Below are 15,074 nucleotides of genomic sequence, written 5' to 3' on the forward strand. Positions count from 1 at the left end.
TCAACTGCTGGTCTTCTAAGAAAAGTTCATACAGAAAACTTACGACCATATCTTAGTGACTGGTGTGGCAAACTGCTTGTCCAAATATGACACACTAGCTCAATACCTGTGCTTCGCTACGAAACTAATGTGTGAACTTGTCCAATTGTGATTAAAGAAACAGGCACCTAATTTACTCTACAGGACAATTTCTCAGCAAAAAAGAAACCAAGTTGAACATGACTGAGCTAACATGACTGGAGGGGGAATTCTGGGAGTTGAAGTCCACAAGTCTTTCAAAGTCCAAAGCTGTCAAGTTTGAAGACCCCTGACTTAAACTGTCCCTAAAACCAGGCCTCTTCCAGATTTGGGGGCCACATAATGGTTGTTGGGGTAGCAGGGGATAGTCTCTGAAATATTTGGTGGATTCAGAAGAAACCTCAGTTTAATTCCATCTCCTTTGTATAGAATGGATCAAAAATAAATGTGAATAATACAGTTCACCAGTTACTTATTTAACGGTTTTTCTTCTGTTCTTTAAGTAGTACATTTTGATAGACATTTTTTAGAAATCTCCAAGGGCTGCAAGCTACATATTTCTGCACTAAACAATAAGTTATCCTGATGTGAATGGTCCGCAAACAATGAGTTATGTTGCTTCAGTTATAGTTAAGTTTTAATTTTGGGTTATAAAATCTGGATCAATTTAAATAAGTCATTTTAGGAAGGAATATGTTCTGTTTCATAAACACATAGGTCAGCCTCCCTCCCTTCCTTCCTGCCTTCCTATTTTCCTGCCTTCCTGTCGTTCTTCCTGTTCTCCTGCCCTTCTGTTTCCTTGCCTTCCTTCCTGCCTTCCTGTTTTCCTGCCTTTCTGCTTTTCCTGTCTGTTTTCCTGTTTTCCTGCCTTTCTGTTTGCCTTCCTTCCTGCTTTCCAGCTGATAATAATCTTTTTTTAATTAAAAAAAAACTTTTATTGAAATTAAAATATTAAAATACAAATACATCTAAAGAAGAAAAAATAAGTTTGTACAATTCACCATCATTATTTGACAGTACAAAAATCTTAGCTATACTCATACATTTCAAATATTCATACATTTCAAATATTTCTAGTTAATCGTATACATATATATATAGAATTTATATCTTATTCTAACCTATACATTTCATATTCCTACTATTGTATCCATTGATATTAGTTTTCTCCAAATTGAGTAATATTCCAAGTCTTATTATTTAATTCTATAGTGAGTTTATCCAGAGGAACCGAGATGACTTTGACTCTGACTCTGCACACTCAAAAATTTGCCAGATTATTAAACAATCTGCCGGTATAGTGGCCATTTTCCAAGATTGTGCTAGTGCAATTCTCGCTGCCGTGATCATACGTATGATCAAATACTTAATCTTTTGGGGGTACTTTCCTTTAATAATCCCCAAAAGAAACAGTTCAGGCTTCAGTTCTACTTGACAGTGAGTAATTTCATTTAACCATTTTTGTATTTTAATCCAGTATTTTTTAATTTGCGGGCAAAGCCACCATACATGGAAAAAGGTACCTTGTGCCTGTTTGCAATTACAGCAGTTAGGGTTTAAGTTAGGATATATTTTTGCAAGGCTTGTTGGGGCTAAATGACAAAGGTGAAACATATTGTATTGGTTTTCTTTATATGCGGTCAACTGATAATAATCTACTTGTCTCTTTTACATGCACCTTTCTATCAGAAACTTAACAGCAGGCTTGTCAATCGTCATATCTGATCACCAATGGCGAACAGAACTTATTTGTAAGCTGATTGGAATGCTATCTGAAAACCAATGCTCAGCTTCCTACCGCCTAACTCAAATCAGAAGTGGCTTCTGCTGTGGAGCCCGTTTAAGAGGAACCGAGATGACTTTGAAAGGAGACATAGTCAAAAGAGAGAAAGGGAAGGTTTTGAAGGCTGACTCAATATTTCTTTCTGGAAGGTGCTCCAAATATGATTTTTCCTTTCGTTGGAGATGCAGATGTTTTTACTTTTTCATATAGGATTTGTTTCATTTCTCCTAGTTGCTACCCCAAATTCACATAGTTTTCTCTTCCCTTTTACAGCAGGAAAGGATTTCGTATACGCCGCCTGTGAGCCCGGTAGATGATTATCCTTCCTCATCACCTCTCCATGTCCCATTGCACCGAACCATCAGAATGGAGGAAGAAGCCCTCAGACTTCCAGCCCATTTGCGTGAGTTGTTTCAGGCGTGGCTTTTTGAGATGGTGCGGGGGGAAAGGGGTACAGGGGTGTGTGGTTCCAGGTCCTACTTTTTAAAATGCAGATCCTTGCCCGTGCCATCGAAACCTGTGGGGAAGGTGTGTTGCAGATCTCCAGTCGATATGCATGGTGGGGAAGATGTGTATCAGGATTTGCAAAATGTTTCATCCTAGAAAACTCCCATTTCCATGAGTTGCTCTGTGTGGTCCAGGAGTGGTTGGACTTAGAACAGGCCTGTATTGAGGAGGCTAAGGTCTTTATGGGCATCGCAGTGTTTCATGATGGCCTTAATGTGTTTACTGAAAAGATCACAGCATGCTTTCAGAACCAGCCACACAACATTGTCTTTCTCTTACCGCTATCTGTGATGGCCCAGGGGTGTGGCACAAAAGCAACAAAGTCACAAAAGTAGGTAAAGTCCCTTTAATTCCTCCAACTTGGCCTCCAATGCCCAGTTATCATCTGCTGGAGAAAAAAACTCTCCCAAAAACAGTTTTCAAAGGGAAGAAATTTAGTCCAAACCAAAAGTATGTATAAATTATAAATAAAAACCAACACAAACCACACCGCAGCAATTAACGAGACAGGGCAGGATAAGGAATTGCAGACTTCAAAAGATAACGAAACACATACAGTTGGGAGGAACCCAGAACACAGAAAGGACTTGACAAACAAAGATAATGCATGCTTTGCTTCCAGCAAGGTTCTGTGCACAAACACCCTCTTTATCCTGTTTCCCCAGCTGCAGTTAATGAAGGGAATCAGGGCCTTTTTCTCCCCTGTATCCCACGTTGCTCCCTTATCCATTCCTCTCTGCGTGCCCTAGGATGCAGAGGGGGTGGCCCTGGGTCTTCCTCTGAATGCCTTGTTGGCCTGTGCCCTTCCCCAGTTCCCTCCACAGCCACCAGAGCCACACTCCCACCCCCTGTCAGCTGCTCAACCTCCCCCTCAGAATCAGATTCCAACAGGGGCATGACACTATCACAATGCTTTGTCTTCATATTCTAGTACAGGAGTGTCAAATGCGATTTCATTGAGGGCCACATCAGGGTTGTGTTTGACCTCAGGGTGTGTGGGTGTGGCTGAGTGGGTGGGTGTGGCCAGCTTGATGCCACTCCCCAAACTGCTGGTATGTTTTCAGGGTTGTCTTAATTGCATGGTCCTGATGGGCACTTGCCTGTGGGCCCCACAAGCATAGGGGGCCCACTAATCTGTGTATGTTAACCCTTCAATGCTCCTTGTATCATATAAGTACAGCAACATATTTATCACATTTTACTGCCTTTTTTATTAATACTAACATGCATTAATAGAAATTAATACGGATTTTTTTCCGTAGAAGTGCCAATAAGTGGTGGTGCGAGGACTCTGCCAGCCCGGGCTCTGTTTTCACTGGCGGAGGTACCGCAGGCCGGTCCCTTACTGTTTCCAGGGTGGCCCTGTGGGCCAGATCTAAGCACCCCACGGGTGGGATCCAGCCCACAGGCCTTGAGTTTGACATCTCTCTTCTAGTAGAAACTTCTAGAGATATTGTGTGGGTGCAGCCCAAATATTCTTTCTGGACCATGATGACAATAATTAGATTTTCTGTGTTATTTTTAAGGATGCCCCTCTGAATAAATTATCTGTATTCCTAACACTGCACTACAGGTAGTCCTTGACTTACGACAGTTCATTTAGTGACCGTTCACTGAAAAAAGTGACTTGGGACTGTTTTTCACAGTTACGATCTTTGCTCATGGGATCAAAATTCAGATGCTTGGCGGCTGGTTCATACTTACGAACGTTGCAGTGATATGTGATCCCCTTTTGTGACCTTCTGACAAGCAATGGGGAAGCCAGATTCACTTAACAACCACGTTACTGACTTACCAGCTGCAGTGATTCACTTAACAACAGAGGCAACAAAGGTTGTAAATGGGGCAAAACACACTCAACCAACGCCTCACTTAACAACAGAAACAAGCACCTAATTTACTCTACAAGACAGTTTCTCAGCAAAAAACTTAAACTGTCCCTAAAACCAGGCCTTTCCCAGATTTGGGGGCCACGTATGGGTGTTGGGGTAGCAGGGGATGGTCTCTGAAATATTTTGTGGATTCAAAAGAAACCTGTTTAATTCCATCTCATTTGTATAGAATAGATCAAAAGTAAACTGTTTGGCCTTTGGTGTCCTGCAAAAATAGTTAAGGTTCCTATACTGTATTTCTGATAATAGGTAATAAGCGAATACGATGGGTTAAATATGACGGGATTGCTTTGCTTGGTTTAGAATCCGTTTAAAGGAAGCAATTTCCAAGTAGTGTGTGAAATTAGAGGTTTTGGCAGGGCTAACCATTGATCCTTCTTGAGAACACAGGGAAAGAAGATCCGAGCAGGGGAGCGTGTGTACCAGTCAGCCTTCAACAGATGTAATCACCTTCTTTAATCCGGTGCTTTTGATCGTTCGACTTCCTCTTGTTTCTCTTTTATATTATCCCAAGAATTTCTTTTTTTAATCGATGCTCAGTTGGTCAGACGAAATTCAGAAGCTTGTTCCTTCCACCCCAGACCTTCTCCCCAATCAGCCCAAAGGCCAAGTTTCGAATTCTTGAGGATGTTGCCTAAGATAAAAGGCCTTCCCCTGCATTAAGGGCTTCCCGGATGTATACTCTGTGGGTAAAGAGCTGAGTTTGTGGCTTCAGGTGCTATTTTTTTTTCCTTGCCTGACTCATTTCTGACGTTGAGCCCTTCTCTGGGCCGAAGCAATGCGACAAGCAGAGATGCTGCACACAACCATGAAGATGTTTGTTTAAGTCAGGGGCCCTCAAACATGGCAACTTTTAAGACTTGCGGACTTCAACTCTTAAAAGTCTGAAAGTCCACAAATCTTAAAGTTGCCAAGTTTGGAGACCTCTGATTTAAGTCATGTCAGGAGCCATTAAGAGGTTTCTGGTTTCCCCCAGAAATTCAAGAACACAAGAAAGAGACAAGCAAAGAAAAGCAACCCCTTTAAGCTATACAAATGTTTTCATTCTGGGTTAAAACCTATTGGATGCTGGGGTTTTTTTTTTAAAAAAAAAACATCTCCAGTAATGGAGAAGGGAGGAAATGAAGAGGCCAGGTAGGACATTAAGTCACGATTTAGACAGCTGTTGCGTGGGGACAGCTCTGAGTCCACTAGAGAAAGGCAGAAGCTTTTCCTGGCCAAGGGTCACTCCTGAGGTTTGAGGAACCTCCCCTGGGAGCTCCAAATCCAGGCCAGCTATGACTACAAATCTAACTTTTCCAGAAACACAATACTATATTTAGTAAAAGGACAAGAAACTTTCTTTTTCCACAGGCCATGGCACCTCTTCCACAGGGCCCATCAAGTGATTCCAGGACCCCAAAGTTATATATATAGGTAGTCTTCGACTTATGGCCACAATTGAGCCCAAAATTTTCGTTGCTCTGCGTTGTTAAGCGAGTTTGGCCCCATTTTACATCCTTTCCTGCCATGGTTATCAAGCGAATCACTACACTTGTAAAGTTAGTAACATTTCCCCCATTTACTTCGCTGACCCGAAGGTGGTCACGAAAGGTGAACACGTGACCCTGCATCCGTCATACATATGAGCCAGTTCCCAAGTCTCCAAATTTTGATCACGTGACCCTGGGGAATGCTGCAACAGTCATAAGTGTGAAAACGGTCATAAGTCACTGTTTTTTACTGCTGTTGTAATTTTGGTCATTAAATGAATGGTTCTATGTTGACAGCTACCTGTACCCCTATTGTATAGGTTTGGTCATCTTCCTACCTGTTTTTTCACACACACACACACACACACACACACACACACACGGCCAATGGTAGGGAGTCCGAACCAGAATAGAATGGCATGGCATGGCATGGGGATAGGATAGGATAGATAGAATAGAATTAGACAGGGAATGGGAATGGAAAATAGAATGGAATAGAAAGAGAAAGAGAATCAGGGGGTGGTATTCAGCAGGTTCTGACCAGTTTTGGAGAACCGTGAGCAGAAATTTTGATTAGACTGGAGAACCGGCAAATACTACCTGTGACTGGCTATTCTCCATCCATTGTCTGCCTCCCATTGAGTCCCAGCTGATCGGCTGGGTCTTCTTTGGTTGCCCTGCACAGGAGAACGGAGCTGGAAAGCAGGTTAGTAGGGTGGGGAAAGAATGGGGATTTTACAGTATCCTTCCCCTGCCACGCCCACCAAGCCACGCCTACAGAACTGGTAGTAAAAATGTTTGAATCCCACCACTGAATATAGCAATAGCCCTTAGACTTATATACCACTTTATAGTGCTTTACAGCCCTCTCTAAGCGGTTTTACAGAGTCAGCCTCTTGCCCCCAACAATTTGGGTCCTCATTTTACCCACCCACTTAGTGGGGCGAAAAACTTCAGAAAACCTTTAGAAACCATTTTTCTGTTTTGCGTTGTGCCTTTAGGGTGGGAAGCCAGTTAGCAAGTAGGCTGAACATAATTTCCTATTTGAACAGCCTCTCTTAAAGTGGAAAGCCTTATGCAAATAGTTCTTGACTTGCAACAGGTTATTTAGTGACCGTTGAAATCTACAACGGCACTGAAAAAAGTGACTTATGACCGTTTTGCACGCCAGAACAGCTAGACACAAGGACAGTTTTTTCCCAAACGCCATCACTCTGCTAAACAAATATTTCCCTCAACACTGTGCAACTGTTTACAAAGTCTGGAATACTATTACTGTTAATCCTCCCATCCTTCCTTTCACCCATCTCTTCCCACTTGTGACTGTACGACTGTAACCTTGTCGCTTGTATCCTTACGATTTATATTGACTGTTTCCTAGTATGATTTGACTGCTTATTTATAGCCTATGACTATTATTAAGTGTTGTTCCTTATGATTCTTGACTCTTGACGAATGTATCTTTTCTTTTATATATACTGAGAGCATATGCACCAAGACAAATTCCTTGTGTGTCCAATTGCACTTGGCCAATAAAGAATTCTATTCTGTTCTGTTCTATTCTATCTTCACATGATCTTTGAAGCATCTCCATGATCACATGATCAAAATCCAGATATTTGGCAACTGTCTCATATTTATGACAGTTCAAGTTTACTGGGGTAATGTGATCACCTTTTGCGACCTTCGGATAAACCAAGTCAATGGGTGAAGCCAGATTCACTTAATAACCATGTTACTAACTTAACAACTTCAGTGATTCACTTAACAGCTGTGGCAAGAAAGGTCGTAAAATGGGGCAAATGTCTCACTTAGCAACAGAAATTTTGGGCCCTATTTGTGGTCACAAGTCAAGGGCTACCTGTAGATCTGCAACTCGGAAATTCCAGGTATTTTTCCTACACGCTTGAAACCTTAGGGAAACATTTTAAGTTCTTGTTGTCACTCAACTATTCTGAGGACAGAGAAGATGCCTTAATTCTCCAGACCTAAATGCAAGACATAAAATTAATATTTAGTCAAAATAATAATTCCCGGTGATTAAAACTTGGAGAGCTTTTGAAAAATTCCCAGGTTCAGAAGAAATTATATCCACTTATCTTTATAATTAGCACACTTTTGTGCTGATCTGGAGCACTTCCAGTGACTAGCCAGCATCATTGGAATATATGGGCATTCCAGGAAGGATTGCTGAAATGCAGGCCTGAAAGAAGTGCATCAACATCTGTTGTGACCCAGACATCGCTTAACCTTGGCAATGTCGTACGTGTTCAAGAAGGGCAGGGGACATTACATCATCAGACACACAACAAGAATTATGCCGTCTGCACAAAGAACTCGTGGCGTGTGTGATGCTGTTGTGGCTTCTATGGAAGCTGTGAGGTAATGTACAAGCAGTCCTTGGCTTGCAACCGCAGTTGAGCCCAAAATAATTTTACTAAGTGAGACATTTGCTAAGTGAATTTTGCCCCATTTTATGATCTTAATTGTCCCACACTGCAGTGAATCACTGCAGTTATTAAGTTAGTAAGTGAATCACTGAAGTGATTTAAGTTAGTAAGTGGATCACTGAAGTGATTTAAGTTAGTAAGTGAATCTCACTTCCTCCATTGTCTTTGCTGGGACACTGTAATTGTCATAAATATGAACCAGTTGCCAAGCATCCTAATTTTGATCACATGACCCTGGGGAAAGCTACAACGGTCGTAAGTGTGAAAAACGACCATCAGTCACTTTTTTCACTGCTGTTATAACTTTGAACGGTTACTAAACAAACTAATAAGTTGAGGACTACCTGTATATGTCATCAGATGTTCCAGTCCAGCAACAAAACCAACAACCACTGGAACAACTTGCCTCCAGAAGTTGTGGATGCTCCAACACTGGAAGGTTTTAAGAAGAGATTGGACAGCCATTTGTCTGAATTGGTGCAGGATTTCCTGTCCAAGCAGGGGGTTGGACTAGAAGACCTCCAAGGTCCCTTCCCTATTCTATTCCCGTGATGGCAAACCTCTGGCATGTGTGCCGGAAGTGGCATGCAGAGCCATTTCTGCCAGCACACGAGCCGTCGCCGCAGATCGGGTGCACAGTGCATGCGCTCGTGCCTCCCACCAGCCAGCTGATTGTCAGGATCTGCCACGCATGGGGGCACGTGGGAGACATGCGCGCATGCACAGAGGCAAGTGGCGTGCAGGGGTTGCGCACGCAGAGGGCGGGGGTTGTGCGCGCAGTGCATTATGGGTGCTGGCACACTTGTGTGCACACACTTTGGGCACGCAAGTACTAAAAGGTTAGGCATCACTGTTCTATTCTATTTTAAAATCCTTCAAGATAATTCCACCTGCCACAAAGAGGCAGCAAAAAGCATTTTGAAGAGAAACATTCTTCAGAATTGCTGGTCAGGATTCAGCACGGCACTGATGGAAAGCGCATCTAAGCAGGAGGGATAAAAAAAAGTCTTCATTGTGGGAAGTTGGATGACCATGGAAACCCTCATCAGAACAACCCATGAGGAGAAAACGTGCATCTGGGCTGCAGAATGCGTGAAGAACTCATCTTGTGGTTCTGTGGTTTTCCAGTTACTCCATTTTTGCCATAACTAGTGAAAAGGAGGAGGGGAAGGGAAGGTTTTCGGTTCTAAAGAGAGAAAGTTCATAGTTGACCTTACGTGAGTTGATAAACTGCCAAGATAATGTACTGTGAAGGAAATCAGAAATGTTTATATCGGTAAAGATAAAGCAGTAAGGTTATTAGTTTGAACTCCTTTCGGTTTCAGTTCCCATGGCTGAATCTACTAACATTTCATATTCTTTGAAACTGAGGCCAAAAAAGAAGAGTTATTCTAGTCTGTTGGATTCACACTTTGATAACTAGACGGAGACCTGACTGGAGGCAAAAAAACGTAGCTGGGCTATGCTTATTTATGATGATATAATTTTAATGGGTATTAATGCACTTCTTTGGTTGTCAGGGGTATTACTCTGAAATAGAAGGGTTTGTGTTTGTGTACACACACACACACACACACACATTAAGACACAAACCTGCTTGTATAGATGGTTGTACAGAAAGGGGAATAATAAAGGATGAAGTCAGAGCGAAATCTTCTTGACATTGTCTGCTGATGAAATAATTGTTAGATATGACATGGATATTCTTCGGCTGGCAAATTAATTAATGCATGCAGGGAGAATACAGTGCTTTATCTTTTAGTCTCTAGGAAATTGAATTTGCTAAGGATTTCAGCAACGTTTTGGTTCTTCCGTCTGCAGTGAAATAGGACTTCTAATCCTTGTGTTCAAAGATGCTCGCCTAGAGATTCCTCTAAGTCAGAAGTATCAAACTCAATTTCACTGAGGGCTGCATCAGGGTTATGGTTGACTTCGGGGGGCCGCGGCTGGGCATGGCCGGGGTGTGCGTGGCCAGCACGACATAACTTGTGTTGAGGGGCACCTGTGGTGGCCCAAGCGTCAAGGTTGTGTTTGACTTCGGGGGACAGCGGCTGGGCATGGCCGGGGTGTGCGTGGCCAGCATGACATAACTTGTGTTGAGGGGCACCTGTGGTGGGCCGAGTGCTCTGCTGGAGCAAACAGGTTCCCAAGTTCCATTTTTGGCTGTAATGGCCTCCTGCAACCCTCTGCCAGCGAAAATGGAGCTTGGGGGACACCGACACGTGTGGCCCTCGCGAGCTCTGCTTTCAGTGGGCAGAGAGGCATCTTGGGCCAGTCCTTTGCTGTTTCTAGGGTGACCCCGTGGGCCAGATCTAAGCACCCCGCAGGCTGGATCCGGTCCCCAGACCTTGACTTTGACACCCCTGCTCTATTCTGAACCTGAAAGCATTCTTTATTGTCATTGCGCCTCGTACAACAAAATCTTAAACACCATCTTCAGTGCACATCATGACCATGAAAATAAACACCAACACACATCCTTCATCCTTCACACATTGAACCGGAAACCCCCGACACCACACCAACACTGCACTATACAGCGGAATTCAAAAGAGCTACTGCCCTGGGATAGAAGCAATTTTTCAGCCTGTTTGTCCTTGTTTTATAATCCTGTACCGTCAGCCAGATGGTAATAGTTCAAAAAAAAAGGGTTCCCTGGATGAGATGGATCTTCAATAAGAATGTTTTGAACTTTCTTAAGGCAGCAGGAGCTATAAAGCTCTTCCAAATTGGGAAAAGGGCAACCAATGATCTTCTGGACAATGACATTAACCCTCTGGAGTGCTGTCCTATCTGCCACTGTGCAATTGGCAAACCAGACACAGGTGCAGTAAGTTAAGATACTCTCTGTGGTGCAGCGGTAGAAGGTCACCAGCAGTTTTCCATTCAGTTGTTGTTTTCTGAGAAGACTCAGGTTGTATAATCTCTGCTGGGCCCTTTTGACCAGGGCTGCAATGTGGGCACCCCAGGTCAGGTCCACTTTTATGGTAACACCCAGAAACTTAAAACTGGCCACTTGCTCCACTCGGTCTCCATGGATAAGCAAGGGCTGGATGTCTGATCTGTTCCTTCTATAATCCACTCTAAGCTCCTTGGTCTTACTGGTGTTGAGGACCAAGTTATTGTCTCCACACCACGAAAACAACCGGTCCACCTCATCTCGGTAGGCAGACTCATACCCCCCCCACCAGGAGATAAGTCCCACGACTGTTGTATCATCTGCAAATTTAGCAACAGTATTACTAGCGTGAGTGGGAAAGCAGTAGGGAATTCAGTCAGGGCTTTGTGAATATTGGCATTTCTGGGTACAGACATGGGTTCACAGTCTTTCAGAGAATGACTGGCCAGTTTGCCCTGAGATGGAGCCACAGGGCATGGCTATCAAATTGGTAGCACGGTCTGGAAGATTAGAAGATGAAAAGGCACACTTAGGATTGTGAGAACGCAGATGTTGACCTCCCTTGTAAAGATCCAGGGAAAAGGGGATCTGTGGAAGGCAGTGGGATAGGAGCTCCTGAGAAGCTTAGCTTTCATGCCCTTCCTTCATGTGGCCATTAGCACTGAGTCATGATGGCGAACCTATGGAAGTGGCACGTAGAGCCATTACTACCGGCATGCAAGCACCCAGAAAAGGTCTACTGCACATGTGCCCACGGCTCCTGCCCGCTGATTGTCGGGTACCTGGCATGCATGCATGGGGGCTCAGAGGAGACACTCGCACATGCGCAGAAGCACGTGGCGTGCATGGGCCGCATGCACGCACAGAAGCATGGTTGCGTGGGTTGTGCACGCAATGCTCAGAAGCACGCAGCTCGGGTTGCGCATGCATGCACAGGAGGCATGGGGTGCACACGCATTGCTTTTTGGGCGATGGCACGTGAGGACAAGCAGGCAAGCGTGCGCACAATTATTGGCACGGGAGCCCAAAAAGGTTAGCCACCACTGGTCTAGAGCAGGGGTAGGGAAACTTGGCTCTTTTATCACTTATGGACTTCAACTCCCAGAATTCCTGAGTGAGCCATCAAAGGTTCCCCATCCCTGGCCTACTGGTTGTTCAGTTGTGGGGAACCTTTTATGGCTCACTCGGGAATTCTGGGAGTTGAAGTCCATAAGTGATAAAAAGAGCCAAGTTTTCCTACCCCTGGAATAGAGGGTTAAAAAGAAGAAAATCTAAATTGAGGGATTTATCAAAGGAACGTACGAAGTTGCAGTGTCTTGTTCTGATAACTGTAAATGCCTTTCTGGATTCATAAAGATCTCCTCCTCCTTCCCTCCTCCTTCCTTCCCTCCCCCTCTCTTCTCTTTTCCTGGAAGCCAACTACCGCTTTCACCATGTATTTATTTATTCAGGTTTTCTGGCTTTCACTTCCTTCTTCGTGACTCAGCAGATACATCTTTTCAAAATCCCCCTTCATGCCATTACTTTTTGTTCCCTCTTTTCCCTCCCTCTTTAGAACAGCAAGCAGGCTTCTTTTCAGACGCCTTTTCCCAATTGTAATAGACAGGGCTTCGGATTTTATCGCTCAATTACCACAATAGGAAGGAAATAATACTTCCATTGGAGGAGGAGGAAGACCTCTTCAGGGCCTTAATTCTACACAATCAAGTTTCTACCATGGGGAGCAGAATTCAGCGACCTGAAGTACCTCATAAGTAGAAAAACAAATTAATAAGGTATCTTTCAGGGAAAATGAGTTAGAACCATAGGGTTGGAGGAAGCAAGGTCTTCTAGTCCAGCCCTCTGCCCAAGCCAAGAAGACCCTATACCGGGGGCCTTCAAACTTGACAGCTTTCAGACTTGTGGACTCCCAACTCCCAGAACTCCTCCCGCAGTCATGTTAGCTCAGGAATTCTGGGAGTTGAAGTCCACACGTCTTAAACTTGCTGAGTTTGAAGACCCCTTGCCCTATGCCATTCCAGACAAGTGGCTATCCAATCTTTTCTTGAAAACTTCCAACAATGGAGCCACCCACAACTCTGGGAGGCCAGCTTTTCCACTGGTTAATTGTTCTCACTGTCAAGAAAGTCCTCCTTAGTTCCAGGTTGGATGTCTCTTTAATGATCTTCCATCCATTACTTCTCGTCTTGCCCCCTCAACTGCTTTGGAGGATGAATCAACCCCCTCTTCTCTATGACAGCCCCTCAAGTACCGGAAGAAAGCTATCGTGGCTCCCCTTCTCTTCGCCCGGCTAGACATACCCAGTTCCCTTAATCATTCATTATATAGTTTAGACTTCAGGCCCCTTATGTTGCTCTTCTATGTACTCTTTTCAGATTGATCCCAAGCAATTATTAATTGTATGTTGTGCTGAGAATCAGCTGTGGTGTTTTGTGTGTTCAGAAAAAGAATCGTACCCAAATCCTCCAGACTGCTCCTAGATGATCCTAGATTCATAGGCTTGGAAGGGATCTTGGGAGATCTTGTAGTCTAACCCCTCTGTCCAATGCAGGGATCCTAGTATCTAGTCTTTCTTTGAACCCATTTCCACCCCCGCTGCTCAATAGATTTCCTGGCCAGGAAATTCCTTATTTCAAGTTTGGATCTACCTCTGTAAACCTTTCCTTAATTGGTAGGACGTGTAGAAAGAGAATGATAAATAGACTGTGTCTGCTGCAGAGATGTGTGTATAAAATAAGGGTGTTTTTTTTTTTTTTTTGCAAAAGGAAAACCGTAAAACACTACTGTATTAAAAAAAACTAGGAGGGTGGTAGAATTTGATGTAGAGGTAGTCCTTTATTTACAACAGTTCATTTAGTGACTGTTTGAAGTTACAACTGCACTGAATACAGTGGTTTTTCCCCATTTTTCACACTTATGACTGTTGCTTCAAACACAGAATCAATAGTTCAGACACTTGGAAACTGACTCATTCTGGGCTTAATTGTGGTCATAAGTTGAGGACTACCTGTATTGGTTAAAGGGAACCCTGTTTCATCCAGAGCAAATTGGCATTAAGGAGATTGTGAAATTAGAGGACTTTGTGAATAATGGCATGGAAATCGGAATCTCCAGGAATAGAGTCGGGTGTAAAACACTAAAATTAGTTGGCAAACTAGTGAATGTTCCATACTTTCTTAGCTCTTTAATCATGGATAGTGAGAGTCCAATTGTTAGAGGCTTCTATATTTATTTTTTTTAAAAAGAGTCTGCTATATTTATACAAGTATCATGTTCTGTCAGATTGACTTCCTTTAGGGCTCAAACGGCCCAAGAGCTAACTTTATAATCATGTGGAGGATTTGTAATCAGGACTTGCCAACCCATTTAGGAAACAAACAACATCTGTACAGCATCACAGATAATTTCCTTATTTTTATATCCCATGCAAGCGTGTGGAGACACACAAACCACACACAACTTGTGATCCGCGATGATGGCCGATCCGTTGCAAACCCAGGAGCGAATTCTTGAATCTCTTCAGGCCAAGAGGCTTGAGAAAATTCTGTTTTTCGCTCCATCTTTCCCTCTCTGTGAATCAGGATTAGATTTCGTAGGTTCCCCGGGTCCTCTTGCATGGCCTTCTCTTTGTGGAAAAAAAAACCCAAAACGAAGCTCATCTGTGTGAAAGTTTATTTAAAATAAAAAAACTGCAGTGGGCAGCACTTGGGAGACATGGGGGGGGGAATAGCAAAGCCAGTTCCAACGAGGTGTTATGGAAAAAGCTGCCCTTAATCATAAACACATCAGCCCAGATGTAAGCGATGGGGTGATCCCATTTTGGCTTATTCTTGACTTCCAAACAGACCATTTCCCCCAGCCTCCTAGCTGTACTCCTCTCCCTAGGAAAAATTCACCCCCCCAAAAAAACTTTTCATTCCAGGAGCAGAGAGCTCAGCTTCAAACCTGTGGAGTATCACTGGGACAAGGGTGGGTGAGGGGAGAGGATGTATGTCCTGCTGGCAGCCCCCTCCCCATGCCCCAAATTCTGTGCCTGCAGAGGCAAAGGAGGAG

The 15,074-nt window shown here is 43.6% G+C and overlaps 1 protein-coding gene across 2 annotated transcripts in view; it reads left to right on the plus strand.

The window, feature by feature from the left end:
• Positions 1 to 15,074, plus strand: part of ETV6 (ETS variant transcription factor 6) — a 125,734-nt gene that overhangs the window by 44,005 nt on the left and 66,655 nt on the right. Inside the window, exons 2-3 of one of the 2 annotated variants that reach the window (XM_087934226.1) lie at positions 1,708 to 1,950; positions 2,075 to 2,204. In XM_087934226.1, coding sequence (XP_087790352.1) covers positions 2,168 to 2,204 — 37 coding nt within the window. In that variant the 5' untranslated portion in view covers positions 1,708 to 1,950; positions 2,075 to 2,167. The remainder of the gene's footprint in view (positions 1 to 1,707; positions 1,951 to 2,074; positions 2,205 to 15,074) is intronic. The other variant, XM_026702296.2, reaches the window with a different exon arrangement.

Source organism: Pseudonaja textilis, chromosome 5, assembly GCF_049901715.1.
Source record: "Pseudonaja textilis isolate UNSWEBS1 chromosome 5, rPseTex1.2, whole genome shotgun sequence".
Taxonomy (NCBI): Eukaryota; Metazoa; Chordata; class Lepidosauria; order Squamata; family Elapidae; genus Pseudonaja; species Pseudonaja textilis.